The sequence below is a fragment of the Festucalex cinctus genome, chromosome 1 (genome assembly GCF_051991245.1).
Source record: "Festucalex cinctus isolate MCC-2025b chromosome 1, RoL_Fcin_1.0, whole genome shotgun sequence".
In the NCBI taxonomy this organism is placed as follows: Eukaryota; Metazoa; Chordata; class Actinopteri; order Syngnathiformes; family Syngnathidae; genus Festucalex; species Festucalex cinctus.
This window is the reverse complement of record NC_135411.1, coordinates 40,268,960-40,289,711: the sequence shown is the minus strand read 5'-3', so window position 1 is coordinate 40,289,711 and position 20,752 is coordinate 40,268,960. Positions and strand designations below refer to the sequence as shown.

General features: G+C 38.7%; 1 protein-coding gene across 1 annotated transcript; it reads left to right on the top strand.

The window, feature by feature from the left end:
• Positions 1-6,313: 6,313 nt before the first annotated feature.
• ednrba (endothelin receptor Ba) lies at positions 6,314-19,522 on the top strand. Its single transcript, XM_077535626.1, has 8 exons — positions 6,314-6,551; positions 9,312-9,776; positions 11,204-11,316; positions 14,207-14,411; positions 14,893-15,042; positions 15,479-15,612; positions 15,677-15,785; positions 18,720-19,522. Exons 2-8 carry the CDS (start codon positions 9,363-9,365, stop codon positions 18,855-18,857), a joined length of 1,263 nt encoding a protein of 420 aa, XP_077391752.1. The 5' UTR covers positions 6,314-6,551; positions 9,312-9,362; the 3' UTR covers positions 18,858-19,522.
• Positions 19,523-20,752: the final 1,230 nt, after the last annotated feature.

Genomic DNA, 20,752 nt, shown 5'->3' with positions numbered 1-20,752 from the left:
CTGCTACCCGATCAAGCTCGGAAGATGGGCTGTGTGTCGTTTGTCGACACTGAAGGCAATAAAGCTGAAACAAGATCAGCCTTTGTCAACGGGGAATCTGTAAAGTAACTGCCGAGAGAGAGAGAGAGAGAGAGAGAGAGAGAGAGAGAGAGAGAGAGAGAGAGAGAGAGAGAGAGAGAGAGAGAGAACGAGAGAACGAGAGTGAGAGAGAACGAGAGTTAGAGTGAGAGAGAACGAGAGTGAGTGAGAGAGAGAATGAGAGTGAGTGAGAGAACGAGAGAGTGAGAGAACGAGAGAGTGAGAGAGAGAACGAGAGAGAGTGAGTGAGAGAGAGAACGAGAGAGAGTGAGTGAGAGAGATGAGAGTGAGATTGAGTGAGAGAGCACGAGAGAGAGAGTGAGTGAGTGAGAATGAGAGAGAGAGTGAGTGAGAGAGAACGAGAGAGAGAGTGAGTGAGAGAGAACGAGAGAGAGAGAGTGAGTGAGAGAACGAGAGTGAGAGAGAACGAGAGTGAGTGAGAGAACGACTGAGAGTGAGAGAACGCGTTAGAGTGAGAGAGAACGAGTGAGAGTGAGAGAGAGAGAACGAGAGAGAGAGTGAGAGAGAACAAGAGAGTGAGTGAGAGAATGAGAGAGAGTGAGAGAGAACGAGAGTGAGAGAGAGTGAGAATGAGAGTGAGTGAGAGAGAGAGAACGAGAGTGAGAGTAGATTATTCATGCAAATTTTGACTCTTTCCTCTTAAATCCTGAAGGCATTAGGCATACACCCAATATAGAAAACATGGGAGTCACTCTTTACTGTACTTATATTTAGTAGGACATGAGTGAGATAGGTTTGGGTGTCGCAATGTGCCCTCAAAAATTGCACATCTTGCATAATAATTTTTATTTATTTTTTTGCGTGTGTGATGGACTTACCCCAAGGAAGAAAGTGCTTCTCCTTACCATATAGAGCAAAGGCCTCAATTAATGGAGGGTGTTTAACGGCTGCTGGGCCAACAGCTCACAAGGCTCATCAACTCGAATATTAGAGCACATGTTGAAATAGGGATGTTTCACTGAAGGGTTTTACAGGTAATGCGAATCATCTGTAGTGTATCTGACATTCAGCAGATGGAGCAAGGCTTTTTACCACCACCAAATCACAAAAGGAATATCTTTGGATTCATGGTATTTGGCTAACTGCTGCGCTACTCTGACAACTCCTCATCTCAGAAGTTAGGGTTGGGCCTGGATGGCAGACTGCCTGGCAATACAACAGATTTGATATGATTGTAGTTCCCGAATAACCATTTTTGGTTGCCAGGACATTTGGTAACATTTGATAAGGTTTTGGTTGCTGTTTGATTTCACTGAATGTTTTTGTTATGTTCTCGATCTTACATTACGTGACGGTTACATTTTTGGAGAATGTTATTATTGTGTCCTTGTTTGGGTATATTGACATTCCTCATAAACCTTTAAAACAATTGCCCTGCAATTATAAATTAGTTATTTGGCTGGCTGGCTGGCTGGCTGGCTGGCTGGATGGATGGATGGATGGATGGATGGATGGACGGACGGATGGATGGAGCACCATGAAAAAGTTTTTGCCCCCTTCAAAAATTCTCATTTTGTTGTGCATAATTTTCCCACTTTAATGTAAGATCATCAAACAAATATAACGATCATACAAAGATAACTCAAATAACCAATAAATGTATTTTTTAAATAATGATTTAATTTATTAAGGGAAAGAAATATTCACAGCTACCCGACCCTGTGTGGAAAAAGCACTTGCCTGCCTTGTTAGACATTATAAACTTACTGTAAGTAATCACATTTTTTCAGTTCATTTTCATTGAGCAGTGACCACACCCAAGCCTGAATACCTCCACACCTGTTCAATCAAGAAACCACCTAATTGGAACCTGTCTAACCCTGTCAAGGAACAGAGAAGAAAAAATAAATAAAGTCATTGACATCTATGAATCTGGAAAGGGTTACAAAGTCATTCCTAAGCTTAACGCTCCTAGCAAATAAAAGTGAGAGCTGTTATCCACAAATTGAGAAAGTATGGAAAAGTGGTGAATCTTCCCGAGGAGTGACCAGTCAGGCAGATAGGTAGGTAGGTACAGGCAACCTTAATACTGAACGTGGCCACAGGAGGAAAACTGCTAATAAGTCAAAGAGACGGACAACATGAAGAGTAGCAAAAGAGCCAGGAACAACCTTCAAATAATGGTGAACTCCAAGGTCAAGGTACGTAAGTGTCAGATCGCACCGTCCGCTGTTGCTTGAGCTAGAATGGACTTTGTGGGAGAAGACTGAGGAGGACATCACTATTGAAAATAAACCATGAAAAAGCGAGACTGGAATTTGCCGAAGTGCATGTTGACATGCCACAAAGCTTCTGCAAGAATGTCCTTTGGGGAGATGAGACCAAACGAACCTTTTGGCAAGGCACATCACCTCTATGTTCACAGGCACAAAAATGAAGAATACCAAGAACACTGTCCTTATACAAAGAGTTGGACCGATTAAATTCTGGGGTTGCTTTGCTACATCTTGCACAGGGTGTCTTAAAACTGTAGGGTGCAATGAAGGCTCAAAACTGTCAAGGTACAGTTAGGCCCAAAAATATTTGTGGAGTGACACAATTTTCATGATTTGGTCTCTGCATGCCACCACATTGGATTTAAACGGAAACAACGACCATACAATGGAATTGAAGTGCACACGTTAAGCTTTAATTCAAGGGGTTGAACAGAAATATCTGAAGTCTGGAACGCATGGACATCACCAAATTCTTGTGATGCTTTGCCAGGCATTTACTGCAGTTGTCTTTACTTGTTGTATCTTTCAACGTCTTTCTGCCTTCAGTTTTGCCGTGAGAAAGTGAAATGCATGCTCGATTGGTCAGAGATCGAGTGATTAACTCGAAGAATATTCCACTTCTTTGCTTTAAAAATCTCCTGGGTTGCTTTTGGATCATTGTCCATCTCTACTATGAAGCACCGTCCAATCAACTTTGCTGCATTTGGCTGAATCCGAGCAGAAATGATATCCCTGTACACTTCAGAATTCATCGGGCTGCTTCTGTCTTTTGCCACATCATCAACAAACAAGTGAGCAAGTGCCATTGAAAGCCATGCATGTCCATGCCATCACACTAACGCCACCATATTTACAGAAGATGTGGTGTGCTTTGGATCATGAGCTGTTCCAATTTATCTCCAAACATTTTGTTCTTCTCATCAGTTGATCTTAGTCTCATCTGTCCAAAGAATGCTATTCCAGACTTGGTCAGGTGTTTTTTGACAAAGTCAATTCTGGCCTTTCTATTTTTGAGGCTGATGAATGGTTTGCCCCTTGTGGTGAATCCTTTGTATTTACTCTCGATGTCTTCTCTTTATGGTAGACTTACATACTGATACACCTACTTCTTGGAGAGTGTTCTTCACTTGAGTGGATGTCGTGAAGGGGTTTTTCTTCACCATGGAAAGGATTGTGTGATCATCCACCACTGTTGTCTTCCATGGATGTGCAGGCCATTTTGAGTTCACAAGCTCACCAGCGCATTTTGTTTTTCTCACAATGTACCAAACTGTCGATTTTGCCACTCTTAATATTTCTGCTCTCTCTTTGATGCTTTTTTTTTTTTGTCAGCCTCAGGATGGGCTGTTTCATCCCTATTGAGAGCTTCTTTGACAGCATGTTGTGTGTTCATAGCAGCTTCCAAATGCAAACGCCACACTTAGAATCAACTCCAGACCTTTTAACTGCGTATTTGATGGCAGGTTAATGATGAAAGGGCACATGTTTTTATTTCTTATTTTTTGCAGCCTTCTGGATTAATTGTCCAATTACTTTTAGTCCCCTGAAAAAGAGAGAGCTGCATTTTAAAGAGCTGTAATTCCTAAACCCTTGCTCCAATTTGGATGTCAATACTCTCAAATTAAAGCAGAGTCTGCACTTTAATTATGTATTGATTATATGATTATATCCTGGATATGTTTTTGTCAACAGCTAAAATAACAAAACTTGTGTCACTGTCCAAATACTTTTGGGCCTAAGTGTATTCTAGAGAGAAATGTGCTGCAAACACTCAGTTAATAGCTGGAGCAAGAGTGGGTCAAAATACCTTCTGAGAGCTGAGAAGTGAAAGGTATTTTTTAATATTCAAATTTGTCTAACAACGGTGGCCATGTAATGTCATTAAAAGCAGACCAAAAACATTATCATCACCTTGGAATGTTAAGTATTCCCCAACCAAAGTGAAGCACAGTGCGGGCAGCATTGGTATTTGTTATGATTAATAAATCCCTTTATTTTGACAAAAGCACCAACATCCAGCTGAGGAGTCAATTACAGTCAATTTTGGTGCAAAACCTTTCGGCACTTTAAAGTATGAAAATAAGACACAAGTTCACATTTCAGTACCCCATTCAATATGAACAAAAGATTATCTTTCCGGTCGAAACTGGAAACGAGACCCAATTAAAAATCTGTGGGGTGTCCTTAAAAGAACAGAGAACAGCAGAAGCCTTCATAATCTGAAAGAAAATGGCAGGCAAATTAAGTCAATACTCATATAGAATGCTGGATGTTTGTTTGTTTTGTTTTTTTTTGGGTTTTTTTTCTCTACATACAGATTTTTGTACTTAATCCTTTAAATATCTGTGTTGAATTGCAGAAATAATTTGGAGCCAACTATGATACAACAGTGCATCTTGTGTTTGTCTTCTGTTATGGTTGAGCATCACAAGCAAGTAAATAACTTGTTTCGCCACAGGCTACATCTGGCAATTAGTTTCCTATTTGTACCTCATCTACCAGATTTATAGGATATCCTCTTTAATGGGCTATACCTTCATCGTAGTTTACATTTAGAGCAAGTCAACTGTCTGTTGTTTGGGCATACTGTACACACAACCATCAGCATCTTTCGATAATACCACGCTTCAACTGAGTGTACAGACAATTTATCCAATTAGTCACATTGGTAGATATGAAATGAATATCACGTTTTTATCCAATCTGAGGACATCTGATTTCATGCTGGGTTGTTTCACTTTACGCAACGATGACCTATACCCGAATTTAGGGAAAATATATTTTTGTATGTGCACCTGAGTAAAGATTCTTAACAAAATGCATTTAAGTGTTTGTTAATCCTGCTAAGTCAGGGGTGTCCAAACCACGGCCCGGGGGCCATTTGCGGCCCGCCGTCCATTTTTTAGTGGCCCGCGACATATGCTAAAAATGGCATTTGACTCAGTTCAAATAAAATAAAAACAAAAATGTTTGGAGATGGTCAAAGTAAGAAGGGAGGGTGTAAAAAAAAACACAGGTGCTATTAAAGGTTATTTTAGTTGGCGAAAACTAACGAAAAAAATAAAACTCAAAAAACAATATCATTAACGAAATAAAATAAAAACGAAGATGCTTTTTTAAAAAAGAAAACTAACTGAAACTACATTTTATGTTTACAAAACTAACTAAAATAAAACTATAATTATAGCAAAAATGTCCTTCGTTTTAGTCTTTGGTAATTAATTTAATGCATGAGCCTTTGGGGATGATTTTAAATGTGATTTTTAGTAGATTTATTTTGATATCAACCGGATTAATGACGTTTGAAAGTATGTCACACAGAAGTGACATCATCTAGCAGCAGCCAGTAGAAAAGCACCTTCAGATGACGTTGCGCCCATGGTGAGTTTTAAATATTGCGCACAATACTACACATAAAAAACCTAAAACTAATACTGAAACTAACTAAACTAAAACTAAGCATTCATTAAAGAACTAAAACTAACTAACTAAAAAAACCTAACAGAACCACCCTAACTAAATTTAAAAAACAAAACTCAAAACAAACTAAAAACTAAAATGAAAATATCCAAAACTATAATAACCCTACTGCCTTATTACAAATAAATTGGTTTATATACTGTAGCATTTTTCTAAACATGCAAAAGCACAAATAAAATATTTGTACAATTTTTAGGAATAAACACAATTTGTCTTCATAACATTATGTGGCCCTTGCGTCCTTCTGAGTTTCTGTATGTGGCCCTCAAATGAAAAAGTTTGGACAACCTAAGTGATAAACAAACGCAACACACAATTATCAAAGCAACACCTCTCAGTTGGGTGTATTCACGCTTGGTGGCGATACAAAACTAAAAAACATATCCCTATATTAGAATTTTGATTATAGCCTTTCCCTGTGAAAAGAACAACTTATGAACATCATGCTGGCCTTCCTCTTGTCTTCCTCCACGCCTCGGAGCGCCTCCCTTAGATAAAACAAGGAGTGGTTGAGGGGCAGGGATCCGGCCAGCTGACTGAACACGCACACAGACTCAGCCAGTATTGGTCAGAAGAGGATGAGACTGCTTATGGGGAACAGACGTGGAGCTTGACTTGGACAGTAGTCCCAAAGAGGCAAGGCGCTGTAAACTTGGAGATGACTGTGCAGTCACTTCAGCAACCTGTTGTTTACGAGGGGACATTTGAGCAGAGATTGACATATTCTGGATCATTTCTACTTCAACAAGGAGCAAAGTAAGTCTGAGCCTTGGTATTAGGCAGGGGTATCCTAAGTGCTTACATTTTTTTTTTTTTTTGCAACCTGTCCTGTTCAGCTGCTTGGTCATGAAGAATGATGGATATGTATGCCTTTTTTTGTTTGTTTTTTGTTTAATGAGTTTTCTTGTTCGCCAGAGGAGTCTGAAATTGTAGTGTGTATCATATTGGATATATTGTGAAAAAATATTGGAAATACATAAAAACGTTTGTGAGCAGACAGACAGAGAGAAAAGTGGGAACAGCAAAACCAAAACAACAGAGAAGTAGAATACTCACTACTCAGTAGTCATATATCGTATTATTCTGTTTTTTTTTATTTTTTTTATTTTTTTTTATCTGTGTTGGAAAGTCAGGGCCACACCCTGTGAGAAAAGAAGACAACTAGTGGCCAACATGAAGGACAGGACAGTGTAGCGAGTCAGGCAGTGCTACCAGTGTGTGGCGGAAGTTGTTATGCAGTGTCTCAAGACCTGCAGGGACTTTTGAGTGCAAATGACAAGACAGTCCAGGCAGTTCACATGATCAAAAGAGCTGTGTCACCGTGGGTTGCCCCTACATCAAGCAACTACCGTATATCCCATTGGCGTGTCTACAGAGACGTGCAGTGAATTAACACAATCACCCTGTAGGAGAGCAAGAGGCTGAATTGATTATGTAAGCGGCTTGAGGTGGAGTTTAGGCTTTCGTCTTGTGACTGACTGCCTTGTGAAGAAAATGTGTCCGACTATTAACTAATTAAATACTAGTTCAACTGTTTACCATCATGTACAGTATATATGTTGCCTACGCTTAATATTTTTTACTAGGGGTGTGAATTGCCTAGTACCTGACGATTCGATTCGTATCACGATTCACAGGTCACGATTCGATTCGATACCGATTAATCCCGATCCGAATTTATAAGTCAATTGTTGCAATTTTTTTCATTCAAATTTAGAAAATACTAATCAGTAAACTTGTAGAGTGTAAGATTTGTATGATAATGTATTATTTATTTATCTGAAATTTCAGTCTTATAGAGGTTGTAATCTGTTTCATGTTTGAACAGAATTAAAATAAAATATTAAGGCTTAATGTTCCGTTCATATAACATTCTTCCATTAAGGTGTGAACCCTAACCCGAAGTCAGACGTTTTGTTGAATATTTTTCCATTAAAAATGGAAGTTTAAAAACGATTCAGCCGCCTATTGAATCGATTCGAGAATTGCGCGATGTAGTATCGCGATATATTGCCGAATCGATTTTTTTTAACACCCCTATTTTTTTACACTGTTATATGATCTTCATTGTGCTTTAATGCAGAGCTGTTAATGTTCTACTTTCAAATAGGAATGGAGAGTTTCAAACTAAATTCAGACTTTCATACCCAAATTTGAGCCGGCTAACCATTTTAACTCATTTGCTCCCAATAACGTGTAAATACGTTTTTTTTAATGTTGTAAGTGTCCCAAGGACGTATTTATACGTTTTTTTGTTTGTTTGTTTTATACTAGAGCACACAGAAGGCTTTGATGCAGCCTCTCAACTGCAAAGAACGGCTGCAGAAATGGTAGTTATTACACAAACGGCCATCAGATGGCAGCAGAGCAAAGGAGATCAACCAGGGCCATCTAGAAAAAAAGCTCAATTACTTACAATTTTTAATAGATTTGTAAAAACTGATGAAACTTAGCTCTCTTCTAATGCTAATTGCTGCAAAACGGAAACAGATAGAAACATACTTTTTTTTTCCTGATGAAAGAAGAGACTTTAATCTTTCTTTTGGTAGGTTCTATGCTTTTATAGCAATTGAACACAATATTCTGGGGGCCTTGCAAAATCAGTCAAAATCCAATAAAACAGCCGAGCGAACGGGATTGCTTCTGTGAAAATGGCTGGGAGTGAATGAGTTTAACCACTAAAGCATTTTATTTTATTTTTTTTCTGTTGAGGAATGTAGTCAAATACCGTAATCGGAATCTAGAAATAATGTGCTATATAATGTTTATTTTTAAATCTTTTTCAAAATTTTAATTCACAGATAAAATACAACAAAGTATACTTTAACATTAAACATGTTATTTTGGTAAAAGAGCATCTGCACTGCTATATGAGCAAATAGAAATGGGCGCATACTGACACCAGGTCAGTGGTTGAAAGACGTTAATATTTGAAGGTGTAAGCTATTCACAACTGCGGCCGATACCAATCCTCTTGTGGCAGTTCACTGATCAGAAACTAGAAATTAGAGAGAAGAATAGAAAACTGCCATTATTTTCATACAATTTTAGGAAAAATGCTACAGTACCTTGAGATATATAGGTCTATCTTTAAAGTTATCTGCCATGGTATCGGCACTTAACGGTATAAGAGTCAACTACTAGTACTGATATTGGTCTGAAAATAAGTGTAATTGAACATTGTTGTTAATTTTGGGCAGCTTTAGAATAAAGCTTACGTATGGTGGTTGTCTAATTTGCATACCGGTAGTTGGTTGACAATGTACGGGTCCCATTATTGTATATACAAGGCTCAATGGATGCGATCTTTTAGCTCCACTGTTTCTCTATCTCTTAATTGTCTGGGAAAATACACCACTCAAGTTTTTACGGACAGCCTATATATAAACATTTAATCCACCACTGCAGTTCTTCACTTTGTTTAAAGAGGATAAATGACAGTTTGGTGGGATTCTGTCACATAAACAATAGGAGCTAAAATGCGCACCATCTGTTCTAGTCACTGCTCTTTCTCAGTTTTAGGCACTCTCAAAGAGTATCAAGACAAGTTTCCAATCACACGCCAGGATGAAGATGACTCTTTACTATATGGGGTTGCTCCTGCTGGGCCTTCATTTCCTTACAGCCAGCGGGCAGCTGGAGCCAAGAAAACAACTGCCGCCTGACCCTCTGACTGCTACGCAAAGACACGGGCTGGTCGAGCGGGACGTGCAGGGTCCAGTGAGGCCCAACATCAGCATGCCACGTCGACGAATGCCCCCCATGTGCAGCGCGCCCACAGAAATCCGTGACACGTTTAAGTACATCAACACAGTTGTGTCCTGCATGGTGTTCGTTGTGGGCATCATTGGAAACGCCACACTTCTAAGGATCATCTATAAGAATAAATGCATGCGGAACGGGCCCAACATCCTCATAGCCAGTCTGGCCCTTGGAGACCTGCTGCACATCATCATTGGCATTCCCATAAACGTTTACAAGGTGAGCATCAATGTTATGGAGGACCAAAACTGCCAAAATTCGAAATAAATAAATGACTAAATAAATAAATAAATGTCTAAAAGTGAAAATACAAATTGAATATATAAAAAAATATAATTCCAAAATGATATCTAAAAAAAATAAATATAAATGGAAATAAATCCGTTTTTATTTTCAGTTTTCGTCATTTATTTATTTATTTAGACGTTTAATTATTTAGTCATTTATTTATTTAGTGATTTATTTATCTATTTATTTAGTCATTAATTTATTTATTTCGTCACTTATTTATTTAGTCATTTCTTTCGTCATTTATATTGATTTATTTATTTTGAATTTTGGCAGTTTTGGGCCGGACAGCCAAGTGGAAATGTTATTCAAATGAGGGGGCGGTCCTAAGCGTGTCTTGGGTTGGACTCCGCCATTGTAAACTGCCTGTCATTGGCCGAGTGAGCAGCTCGGCGAACAAGGAAGTCTCTCTGGCTCGCAATGGAGAGCTCCAGCAATGGACGACGACGATCTTGTCCACTGTCTGCCCTCACTTGTTGTCTAACAGCTCAAGTCGCAAGTTGAGGTGACTGTGGACACGATCGTCGTCCATTGCTGGAGCTCTCCATTGCAAGCCAACGAGACTTCTTCTTATTTCCATTTATATTTATTTTTTTAAGATATAATTTTGGAATTATATTTTTATATATTCATTTCTATTTTCAATTTTAGTCATTTATTTATTTATTTATTTATTTATTTATTTATTTATTTAATCATTTATTTATTTCAAATTTTGGCAGTTTTGGTCCTACATACAATGTGAACTACAATTAGATTTACTAGAAAACTACTCCTATATTATGGAGACTTTTTTTTTTTTTTTTTTTTTTCCGAGATCTTATAGAAATATTTTGGACGCATTGTAGAACAGAGAAGCCCACCCAAACCTGAAGCGAGGATTCTTAATATTATCCTATTTAGTTCCAGAGCCCTTTGATTTCCCATTGTCTCTGGCATGTTATTATGTGAATATATTGAATGTGTGTGTGTGTGTGCGTGAAAATGTAAGCGTTTCCATGGGGGAAACTGTTTATTTAACTGAAGGAGAAAAGGTTGTCAAAACATCGGGTGGGAGGTGTCCATATGATTCTAATCAAGCTCACACTCCAGTTACTCAGTGGTGAAACATGGCTGCTGTACCTTTACAGCCAGAGGGGCTTTGATGTCTGACAAAAACATCACTTAGTGTTCAAAAGCCTTTAACCCACACCAGAATAAAGCAATTATTGGTTTCTATCCACTGAAATCACCAAGTTCATCTTCACGCATGTCTTTTCTGAACTGCATGCCTGAAGCTGGGAAAAACAACGAGTCAGAGAATTTGCATCACTCCCTCTCAAGACTGAACTTTTAACTCTTGAACTCTCTCCCTCCAGCTCCTAGCAGAGGATTGGCCTTTTGGGGTGGCTCTGTGCAAGCTGGTGCCATTTGTCCAGAAAGCCTCAGTGGGGATCACAGTGCTGAGTCTGTGCGCGCTGAGTATTGACAGGCAAGCCCATCTTTCTTTTCCCCGCTAGTCTCGTTTGTCACGTGAGCTTGTATTTTCATTTCCTCATGCTTCATGCCTCAGGAGAAAGGGCTGTCACAAGAAACTTGTCCATTTAGAGTACTTTAAAATTGCACGTCTCACTTTGCTGCAAATGTCTGCAGCTATATGACGGATTTATGCTAGCATTCCACTACAAGGGAACAGTTTGTGTTTGCTTTGGTTTTTAAAGGGATACTTGACTTATTGAACCATTTTCAACAGTAAGAAGATAATATTTTGTCCATAATTAATGTGATAACTTCGTTATTTTTTTTAATGAACAATTGATACCTTTAAGAACATTTTTTTCCACTTACTGTTGACTGAAAATGATCACAGGTGCGCAGGGAACAGGTAACGACCAACTGTTTTCTGGATTTGGTCAGCAAACGGAGCCATGATTGGACGTTACCTGTTTCTTGAGCATGGGTTATGTCATCTTCAGTCGACAACAAGTGGAAACATCCATCCATCCAACCATCCATCTTCTTAACCGCTTATTCCTCACAAGGGTCACGGGGGCACTGGAGCCTATCCCAGCCGGCTTCGGGCAGTAGGCGGGGGAACCACAAGGTTACTCACGCACACAAGCACACCTAGAGACAATACAGCGCGCCCAATTAACCTGCCATGCATGTCTTTGGAATGTAGGAGGAGACCGGAGTACCCGGAGAAGACCCATTTAGGCACAGTGGCAAGTGGAAACATTATTTTTGAAATGTATTCATTGTTCATAAAAAATTATGGTATCACATTAATTAAAGACAAAATTATTATCTTCTTACTGTTGAAAATGGTTCAATGAGCCAAGTATCCCTATAACTAAATTTTGGGTGCGGAATCCAAAACTGGTATCAGTTTTTCTCTATCACATTAATCTTTTGTTTTTTATTATTATTATTATTATTTTTATTTTATTTTTTTACAATAGATCACCATTTTAGACGGTTGGATGGACAGACAGACAGACAGACGGATAGATAGACGGATAGATGGCCAGCGTGCTTTTTTGCAATATTTTTTAAAATCTATTAATATGTTTACAAAGGATATTATGGCTCCTACCTCTTTGCTACTATGCTAGCTCTCTGTGCATACCTCTCACTGCACTGTATCAATTGTGACTAGTCAAACAAAGTCTTACTCGCGCTAATCATTGCATGTTTGCTTGTTTATCTGGAGGGTAAGCTGTGGATTAAAAAAATAAAAATAAAAAAACTAGACCTGCTAGTAGGGGTGTGAATTGCCTAGTACCTGACGATTCGATTCGTATCACGATTCACAGGTCACGATTCGATTCGATACCGATTAATCCCGATACGAATGGTCACGATTCGATACCGATTAATCCCGATACGAATTTATAAGTCGATTGTTGCGATTTTTTTCCATTCAAATTTAGAAAATACTATCAGTAAATTTGTACATGTACACTGTAAGATTTGTATGAATATATTTATCTAAAACTTGAGGCTTATAACCGTGAGCCACTGTACACAAACAGTTTGCAATCTGTTTCACATTTGAACAGCATTAAAATAAAAATATTAAGGCTTAATGTGCCGTTCATATAACATTCTTCCATGCTCAAGGTGTGAATCCTAAAAAAAAAAAAAAAAAAAAAAAAAAAAAAAAAAAAAAAAAAAAAAAAAAAAAAATCGATTCTGCCGATTATTGAATCGATTCGAGAATCGCGCGATGTAGTATCGCGATATATCGCCGAATCGATTTTTTTTTAACACCCCTACCTGCTAGGAAAAAAACCCCTTTGATTTTGAGTTTCTAACTGAACAGATTTTTTTTTTTTTAATTGTTCCCCAGTGTCATTATTAGGTGGATGTACTGGATGCATTCGGAAAATTTAGATATTTTTTTTTAAAATGATTCTTGGCATAGCAGAAAGAATATGAAAGAATATTACACCCAAAGGCCATACAGTAGTAGTAGTAGTACTAGTAGTTAACATCCAAGTTAACATGCTTCAAGTTATTGTCAGAGTTCAAAACTTTTCCAACTCACCCCGGGTTTACACCGGTTGCGGTTGCGGTGCGGTTGCTGTGCGTTCCGGTGACGCAAGCAATTAGTTTCCATTCATTCGAATGGTGCAGTTTACACCGCTTGCGGGTGCGTTGCGTGTCGACTGCGTCTCAGCTGTGGCGTGCCGCAGCCCTTCCGCAAGGATAGACCTATTTTCTATTTTTGCCGGACGCCGCAGCGGTAGGCCTCCGGCAAATGGCAAGCTAGCACAAAACACATCGAGCGGGACAGGAAGACCGACGCAGTTTCAAAATAAATTTCCGGTTACCTTTCAAGATAAAACACTCGCCAGCTCCTATTTCGCAAGCATGCTAGCAAAACGTGATGTGGGCGTAGACGGGCCATGTGCTCATTCACGGTTTAGACACCAGCGAACATGGACGAGGAGAGGTTTATATTGGAGGTAGAAAGCCACAAAATAATAAAAGTCCACCTCTCTTTCTGCTTCTCTGTTGAGCACAGACTTTCTGTGTGTTTGTTGTCGTTTTTAATGCCACATGATCACGCGCGGTCACGCGAGACACGGCGGGAAGTGGTGTGGATTGGCCAAAAAATTGACACGTCCGGAGCACGCAGTCAAGACGCACCGCAGCCGCACCGCAGCCGCACCGCAACCGCTGTAAACCCGGGGTCACTCTTTGAAATAAGAGCTGTTTAGCTTAAATTGTCTTAGTTTATCTTAGCAAAGACGCTGAAAAGAACAGAGCAAAGCTCTGTCCAGCTTAATTAGCACTGCGTATGTTGCAGGTCGAGACAGTTGATCCAAACATCACTCACACAAGTTGTTATTGTGAACTCGTGACTGATCCTCCAGATATCGCGCCGTGACCTCATGGAGCCGAATCAAAGGGATCGGTGTTCCCAAGTGGATGGCTATTGAAATTGCACTCATCTGGATATTATCCATTATCCTGGCCGTGCCTGAGGCGATCGCTTTTGACATGATCACGATGGACTACAAAGGAGAACGGTTGAGGATCTGTTTATTGCACCCCATGCAGAAAACAGATTTTATGAGGGTAAGCTGGTAGACAAAGAGATTCACAGTCCTGTAATTCAGCATGGAAGAGAAGCAGTGCATGGGGTCTGTTGACACAGTTGCACATGCTGCTGACCTGCACGTGCATGCACACTATTAATCCATTGTGAGACAAAGTAAAAATAATGATGTGCAGGTGTATGTCATGATGTGACTGCAACAGCTTCCAGGAAAAGTCCAGGTTAAAAAGAGGTTACAGATTATTGAAGCCGAAAAACAGTATCAGAGGAGCAATCACTTTGATTTCTGGCACAAAATAGTGCACTGTGCAAATCTAGGTTCATGTCCTCCATGCCTATTAAAATACCAAAGTTGTGTTCCTTGAGTATTTTGACAAATGATTGTGTAAATGGAGGGTGAATTTTAGACACACCCTGGTCTCAACACCTCCATAATAGTTATTCCTGGCAGCACGCGTTCTTTTGGTATGCATTGCTGAATATCCGTTTGATTCTTCCTAGTTTTATAAGTCGGTGAAGGACTGGTGGCTGTTCAGTGCATATTTCTGTCTGCCATTGGCCTGCACTGCCATTTTTTACACTCTGATGACATGTGAGATGCTGAGGAAGAAGAACGGCGTTCAAATTGCACTCAGTGACCACCTCAAGCAGGTTTGTTCATCGACTACCTTCACATTGTTTTTTCACCTACTGATTGGACGGCTGCTTTTAGTCATATGTCCACTTGTTAAGAAATGGCTGGAATATGCGGATTTCACTGTTTATGCTTTATTCTTTGTTTTTAATCATTGATGATTACTTGTTGACATGCTCAGTCAATCTGTCTTTATTTCAAGAAATGGGGAAAAACACACAAACTGACCCAAACAACTTTTTCTTCGCTCAAAAGCAGAAACCACACTGGGAAATGTGTCCTCATAAATACAATTATGCCGTTATATTTCCATACAGCCCAACACGTGACTTCCAACATATCTTTTTGATCAAAGGAAACAAAATGTGATCTTTGTGGGGAAGAAGTCATCATGGGACTCCTTTGTGTCAAAAAGGCAGAATACTCAGCGATTCATGTTGTTTTTGTGTGCAGCGGCGGGAGGTTGCAAAGACCGTTTTCTGTCTGGTTCTGGTCTTTGCTCTGTGCTGGCTCCCTCTCCACCTCAGCCGAATTCTAAAACTCACCATCTATGATGAGAAAGACCCAAACCGATGTGAACTGCTCAGGTATGCAGCATTGAAATTAAACTGAACTGCAGGATTAATGACATTAACTCTATGCATTGTCCAGTTTCTTTTTAGTCTTAGACTATATTGGCATCAATATGGCATCTATCAACTCCTGCATCAACCCGATTGCCCTCTACATGGTCAGCAAGCGATTTAAAAATTGCTTCAGGGTAAGCAAAAGCTGAGAGATGGTGGATACATAAAATCTACACAACGCTGTTCAAATGCCAGGTTTTTGTAATTAAAAACAAAAAAAGGACCGTAACAAAATCTCCCAATGTGGAAAAATGTCTTATGGTCAGATGAAACTTTTAACTAACCTTTTGGATTTAAATATGTTTGGCAGAAACACAATACCTCAACTCAACCCAACTCAACTTTATTAATAAAGCGCTTTAAGAACAGGCATTGCTGTATACAAAGTGCTGTACATAAACAGAAATATCGGTTGTGCAGTAAAGATGCTCGGAGGAAGAAGACAGAAAAATATCCAGTAAAGCTTACTAGTGAAAGCTGAAATTTATTTGGGGTTAATTGGAAGCATTCTAAATGGGGGTAGATGTGTGCTGACTTCCATTTAACATGAGGTTTGGTTAATTCTGAACAAAGCCACATGCCAGTTATAAAAGGCTGTGCATACTTAGGCAACAAAATGATTTTATTTGTTTGTTTTATTTGAAGTTAAGTTTATGTTAAAACTTAAAAGTATAAATCGTTGGTAGGCGTCGGGCCAAAATCACTTAAGTCACAATTTGGTGTATTTTTGATGATGCAATGTTAATGGCTGAACTAACATTCCATTAGCGTTTCTGAAAAATGACTACCGTATTTTCCGCACTATAAGGCGCACCACATTATAAGGCGCACCTTCAATGAATGACATTTTAAAACTTTTCCACATATAAGGCGCTACAGTAGAGGCTGGGGTTACGTTATGCATCCATTAGATGGTGCTGTGCTAAAGGGAATGTCAACAAAACAGTCAGATAGGTCAGTCAAACTTTATGAATAGATTACAAACCAGCTTTCTGACAACTCCATTCACTCCCAAAATGAATAAACAGCTGTTTTATTATTCTGAGGTAAAGTATTAGTATTAGCTAGCGATCCAAGATGGCGGGATCTTCTGCGCATGCGCGTCACCGATCGTGCAGGGTCACCGATAGCGTCTTGACAGCGAGACCTGTTGCGGCTCAATATTGATCCATATATAAGGCGCACTGGATTATAAGGCGCATGGTCAGCTTTTGAAAAAATTGAAGGCTTTTAGGTGCGCCTTATAGTGCGGAAAATACGGTACTTTAGAAGTACAAGCTCGACACAAGCAAAATATTCAATTCAATTGTACAGGTTACAGGTCACATTAATCACGGGTTATTTGTATAACAAAAACCTTGAATTTGAAGAAGGGTGTGGCTGTTCATATCCACGGAATGAAGACAAATTACCATGCTTGGTAACACTTTATAATAACTATCCGTTATAAGTAGTTCATAGATCATTAGTTGATTGTTAATTAATGAGTTGTTAATGACTTATTAAATGTTTGTTAACTGTTTGTTAAGGATTTATACTTATGACTATAAACAGTTAATATGTCATTATTAAACTGTTAGTTATTGAGTTATAAATGACTTGTTAACTGTATATTAATCATTTGTAACTATATATTATAAATTAGTAAGACTAAGTTAACAAACTATTAGTAAATTACTTAATAATGACTTGTTAAGTATCAGTTAATAGTTTATATCTGTTATTAGGACGTTATTCTAAAGTGGTAGCTATTCCTCATTTATTAACTGTTATTAAATGAGGAACAGTTGCAACTTTACGATAATATCCCAATAGTATAAATTAGCTACTTACTAGGGGTGTGAATTGCCTAGTACCTGACGATTCGATTCGTATCACGATTCACAGGTCACGATTCGATTCGATACCGATTAATCCCGATACGAATTTATAAGTCGATTGTTGCGATTTTTTTTCATTCAAATTTAGAAAATACTAATCAGTAAGCTTGTAGAGTGTAAGATTTATATGAAAATGTATTATTTATTTATCTGAAATTTCAGTCTTATAGAGGTTGTAATCTGTTTCATGTTTGAACAGCATTAAAATAAAATATTAAGGCTTAATGTTCCGTTCATATAACATTCTTCCATGCTCAAGGTGTGAATCCTAAAAAAAAATAAAATAAAAAAAAAAAAAAAATCGATTCTGCCGATTATTGAATCGATTCGAGAATCGCGCGATGTAGTATCGCGATATATCGCCGAATCGATTTTTTTTTTTTTTTTAAACACCCCTACTACTTACTAATATTTAACTTATATATTAGCTAATTCTTTACATAGTAGATGTTAACCATCTACTAATAACTATGAAACTTTGTCAAACAACAAACAGGTGGAACAAGTTGAAAGTACAGAATTTGAAGGTGAAATTTAAAATATAAAATTACTATGCCTTACCATGCCTAAATATCAATTTTCCGTACCATTGAACTTTTTCCACTCATGTGCTCCTCTACAAAGTTTCACTGGTATAGTATTAGTAGATGGTTAACAAACTATTAACAACTGCTGTAAAGAAGTGAGTTAATCTACAACTTAAATATTAGTTATTACTCTATTTATGTTATTGGGACGTTATTCTAAAGTTGCAACTGCTCCACATTTACTAACACGTAATAAATGAGGAATAGTGGCAACTTTATAATAACGTCCCAATAACCTATACAAACTATGAAGTAATACTTATCAAGTCATTAGTAAGTAATTTTCTAATAGCTTGTTAACGATGTATTACTAATTTATAAAATATAGTTATGAATAATTACTATACAGTTAACAAGTCATTTAGAGCTCAATAACTAACAGTTTAAAAATAAATTTTTTACTATTTATAGACATCATTTTAAAACCTTAACAAACAGTTAACAAACATTTAATAAGTCATTAATAACTCATTAATTAACAGTTTACTAATGGTCTATTAACTAGATATAACGGGTAGTTATTATAAAGTGTTACCGAATGCTTATTTGAATTTGCTGTATGTTCTTTCTCAACATTTTCATACTATCCGACTTCCTGTAGTCCTGCCTGTGCTGCTGGTGCCTACCAGCGGAGATGCTGATGATGGACGAAAAGCAGTCGTGCATGAAGCTGAAGGTCACAGAAAGAGCATCTGACCAGAGCAACTCTCGGGTGACCAACAAGTCCACGACAGCCTGAGTATTGTAAGCTCCTAAATATGAACGAAACGTGAGGTCAAAAGAATAAGGTTTGCACAACCAAGGACTCCGAGGTTCATCTACAAAATCATAGGAGGTCTTGAATATTGAAGAGCTATCGGCTGTGATATTTATCGTTCAAAAAAAAGAATGCAGTCTATGTAGTGCTTCATTGAGAATGTGACAAGGAAGACAAGGTGTTATAAGGATATCATTGAAAGCGTGGAAACTGAGATGAGAGTACAGCACATGCTCACGACAAGGAAAATGCAAGTACGAAAAGAAACAGAATGCTGTAGGAAATTCCTCTGTGCCCAAAGCAAACTCACAATCATCAGCATCACATTCTCTGCTCCAAGACCCAATGACCGAAAAAAAACACATCACGAGGGGGCAACTTTACACTTCTTTCGGCGTGTGTGATGAAAACAACTATACTTTTGAGAGGTTATGCAAATATACACAATTATTATTTTAGACAGATTTGCAAAGGTGACTTTCAACCTGAAGGATCACAATGATGTTGAAAGATGCTCAGCATTGCAGCACTCTTCGGGCTCTATTTTCGTAGACAGCACACCTGCGCTCAGGCATAAAAACTGGTGCATCTTGATTGCGTGTGCAAGCGTCCTTGAGTGTGTGTGTGGGGGTGTGTGGGGGTGTGTGGGGGGGGGGGGGGGGGAATCGGCAGGCTGCACTGCGCCATGCTGGGCGTTCCTGCATTTTCTTTTACACCCCCTCGGTCGATGCACCTGACAATTAGGTGGCAGAAAGTAGACGATATTTTAGAGCTGGTCTAAGTTGTGGCACAGGTGGATTTGAGCAAGGTGCAAGCAGACAGATTCTGAGCTGCGCAGGCGTGTGCAAACCTTCTAAATCATTGTGGAAACCATCGAACGTACTGGTATTACTGTATTTCATATATTTTTTAAATCAATCCCCTGGCCTGTTAGGGGGAGGGGGTGTACTGGGGGGTAATAGATGTTCTTGCAGTTCCTTATAAATATACTTTGCGCTCACCAATCTCCTGCATGGACTCATGGTTTCAGTTTCCGCCATGTTAAAGACTGTGTACGCCTCTCCTGCGTTGAATTTAAGTGGAATGAGAGGAGCCTCTTCCATTTGGCCAGAAAGCAAGTCAGCTGTGTGCTTTCCCACATTGACACAAACACATGTTTCTAACTCTACAAAAATATCAAAAGAAAGAAAACTCCAGCCACGCTCACAGTTTTGCTGCATTCGAGGATAGTCGGAAGTCGGATATATCTGAGTTGGTTTTTCCCAGTTCCGACCTGAAAGCGTTGGAGGTGAAAGTAAACAACCAAAATGGCGGATAGTGAAAATGTTTTGCGAGGGAACGCAAAATTTTGTTTTGTTTTTTTCTACCATGTCACCTTAGGGGCTCCGTAGTTTTTCTATATGTAGTTAACAATTTATTAGTTTTATTTTCCTGTGCCATTTGTGCCATTACATTGTTTCTGTCCAACTTTTGGCTGTACTACTGATGTGCCATTACAGTGCTAAAGGGGAAGTCAACCCCCCCAAAAAATTCTTGACAATTATATGCTCTGTGGAGCACCAATAGTCTAAATACAGTATTCTGGTTATTATTTCCATTAGTGGAATATGAGCTAAGCAGGTAAATCCAGCAGTTTTTCTCAAAATCAGAAGGCGGCCATTTTGCCATTTGCTGTCGAGTGAAAATGACATCACAGCTGCTCAAGTCTGAGGTAATGACCAATCGCAGCTCAGCTTCAGAAAAAGGGTGGTTGTTGCCTGAGCCCTGAGCAACTGTGATGTCATCTTCAGTCGACAGCAAGTGGCAAAATGGCCGCCCCTGAGATGGATAAAAACATCTGGATTTGCTGCATAACTCATATTCCAAAAATGTAATAT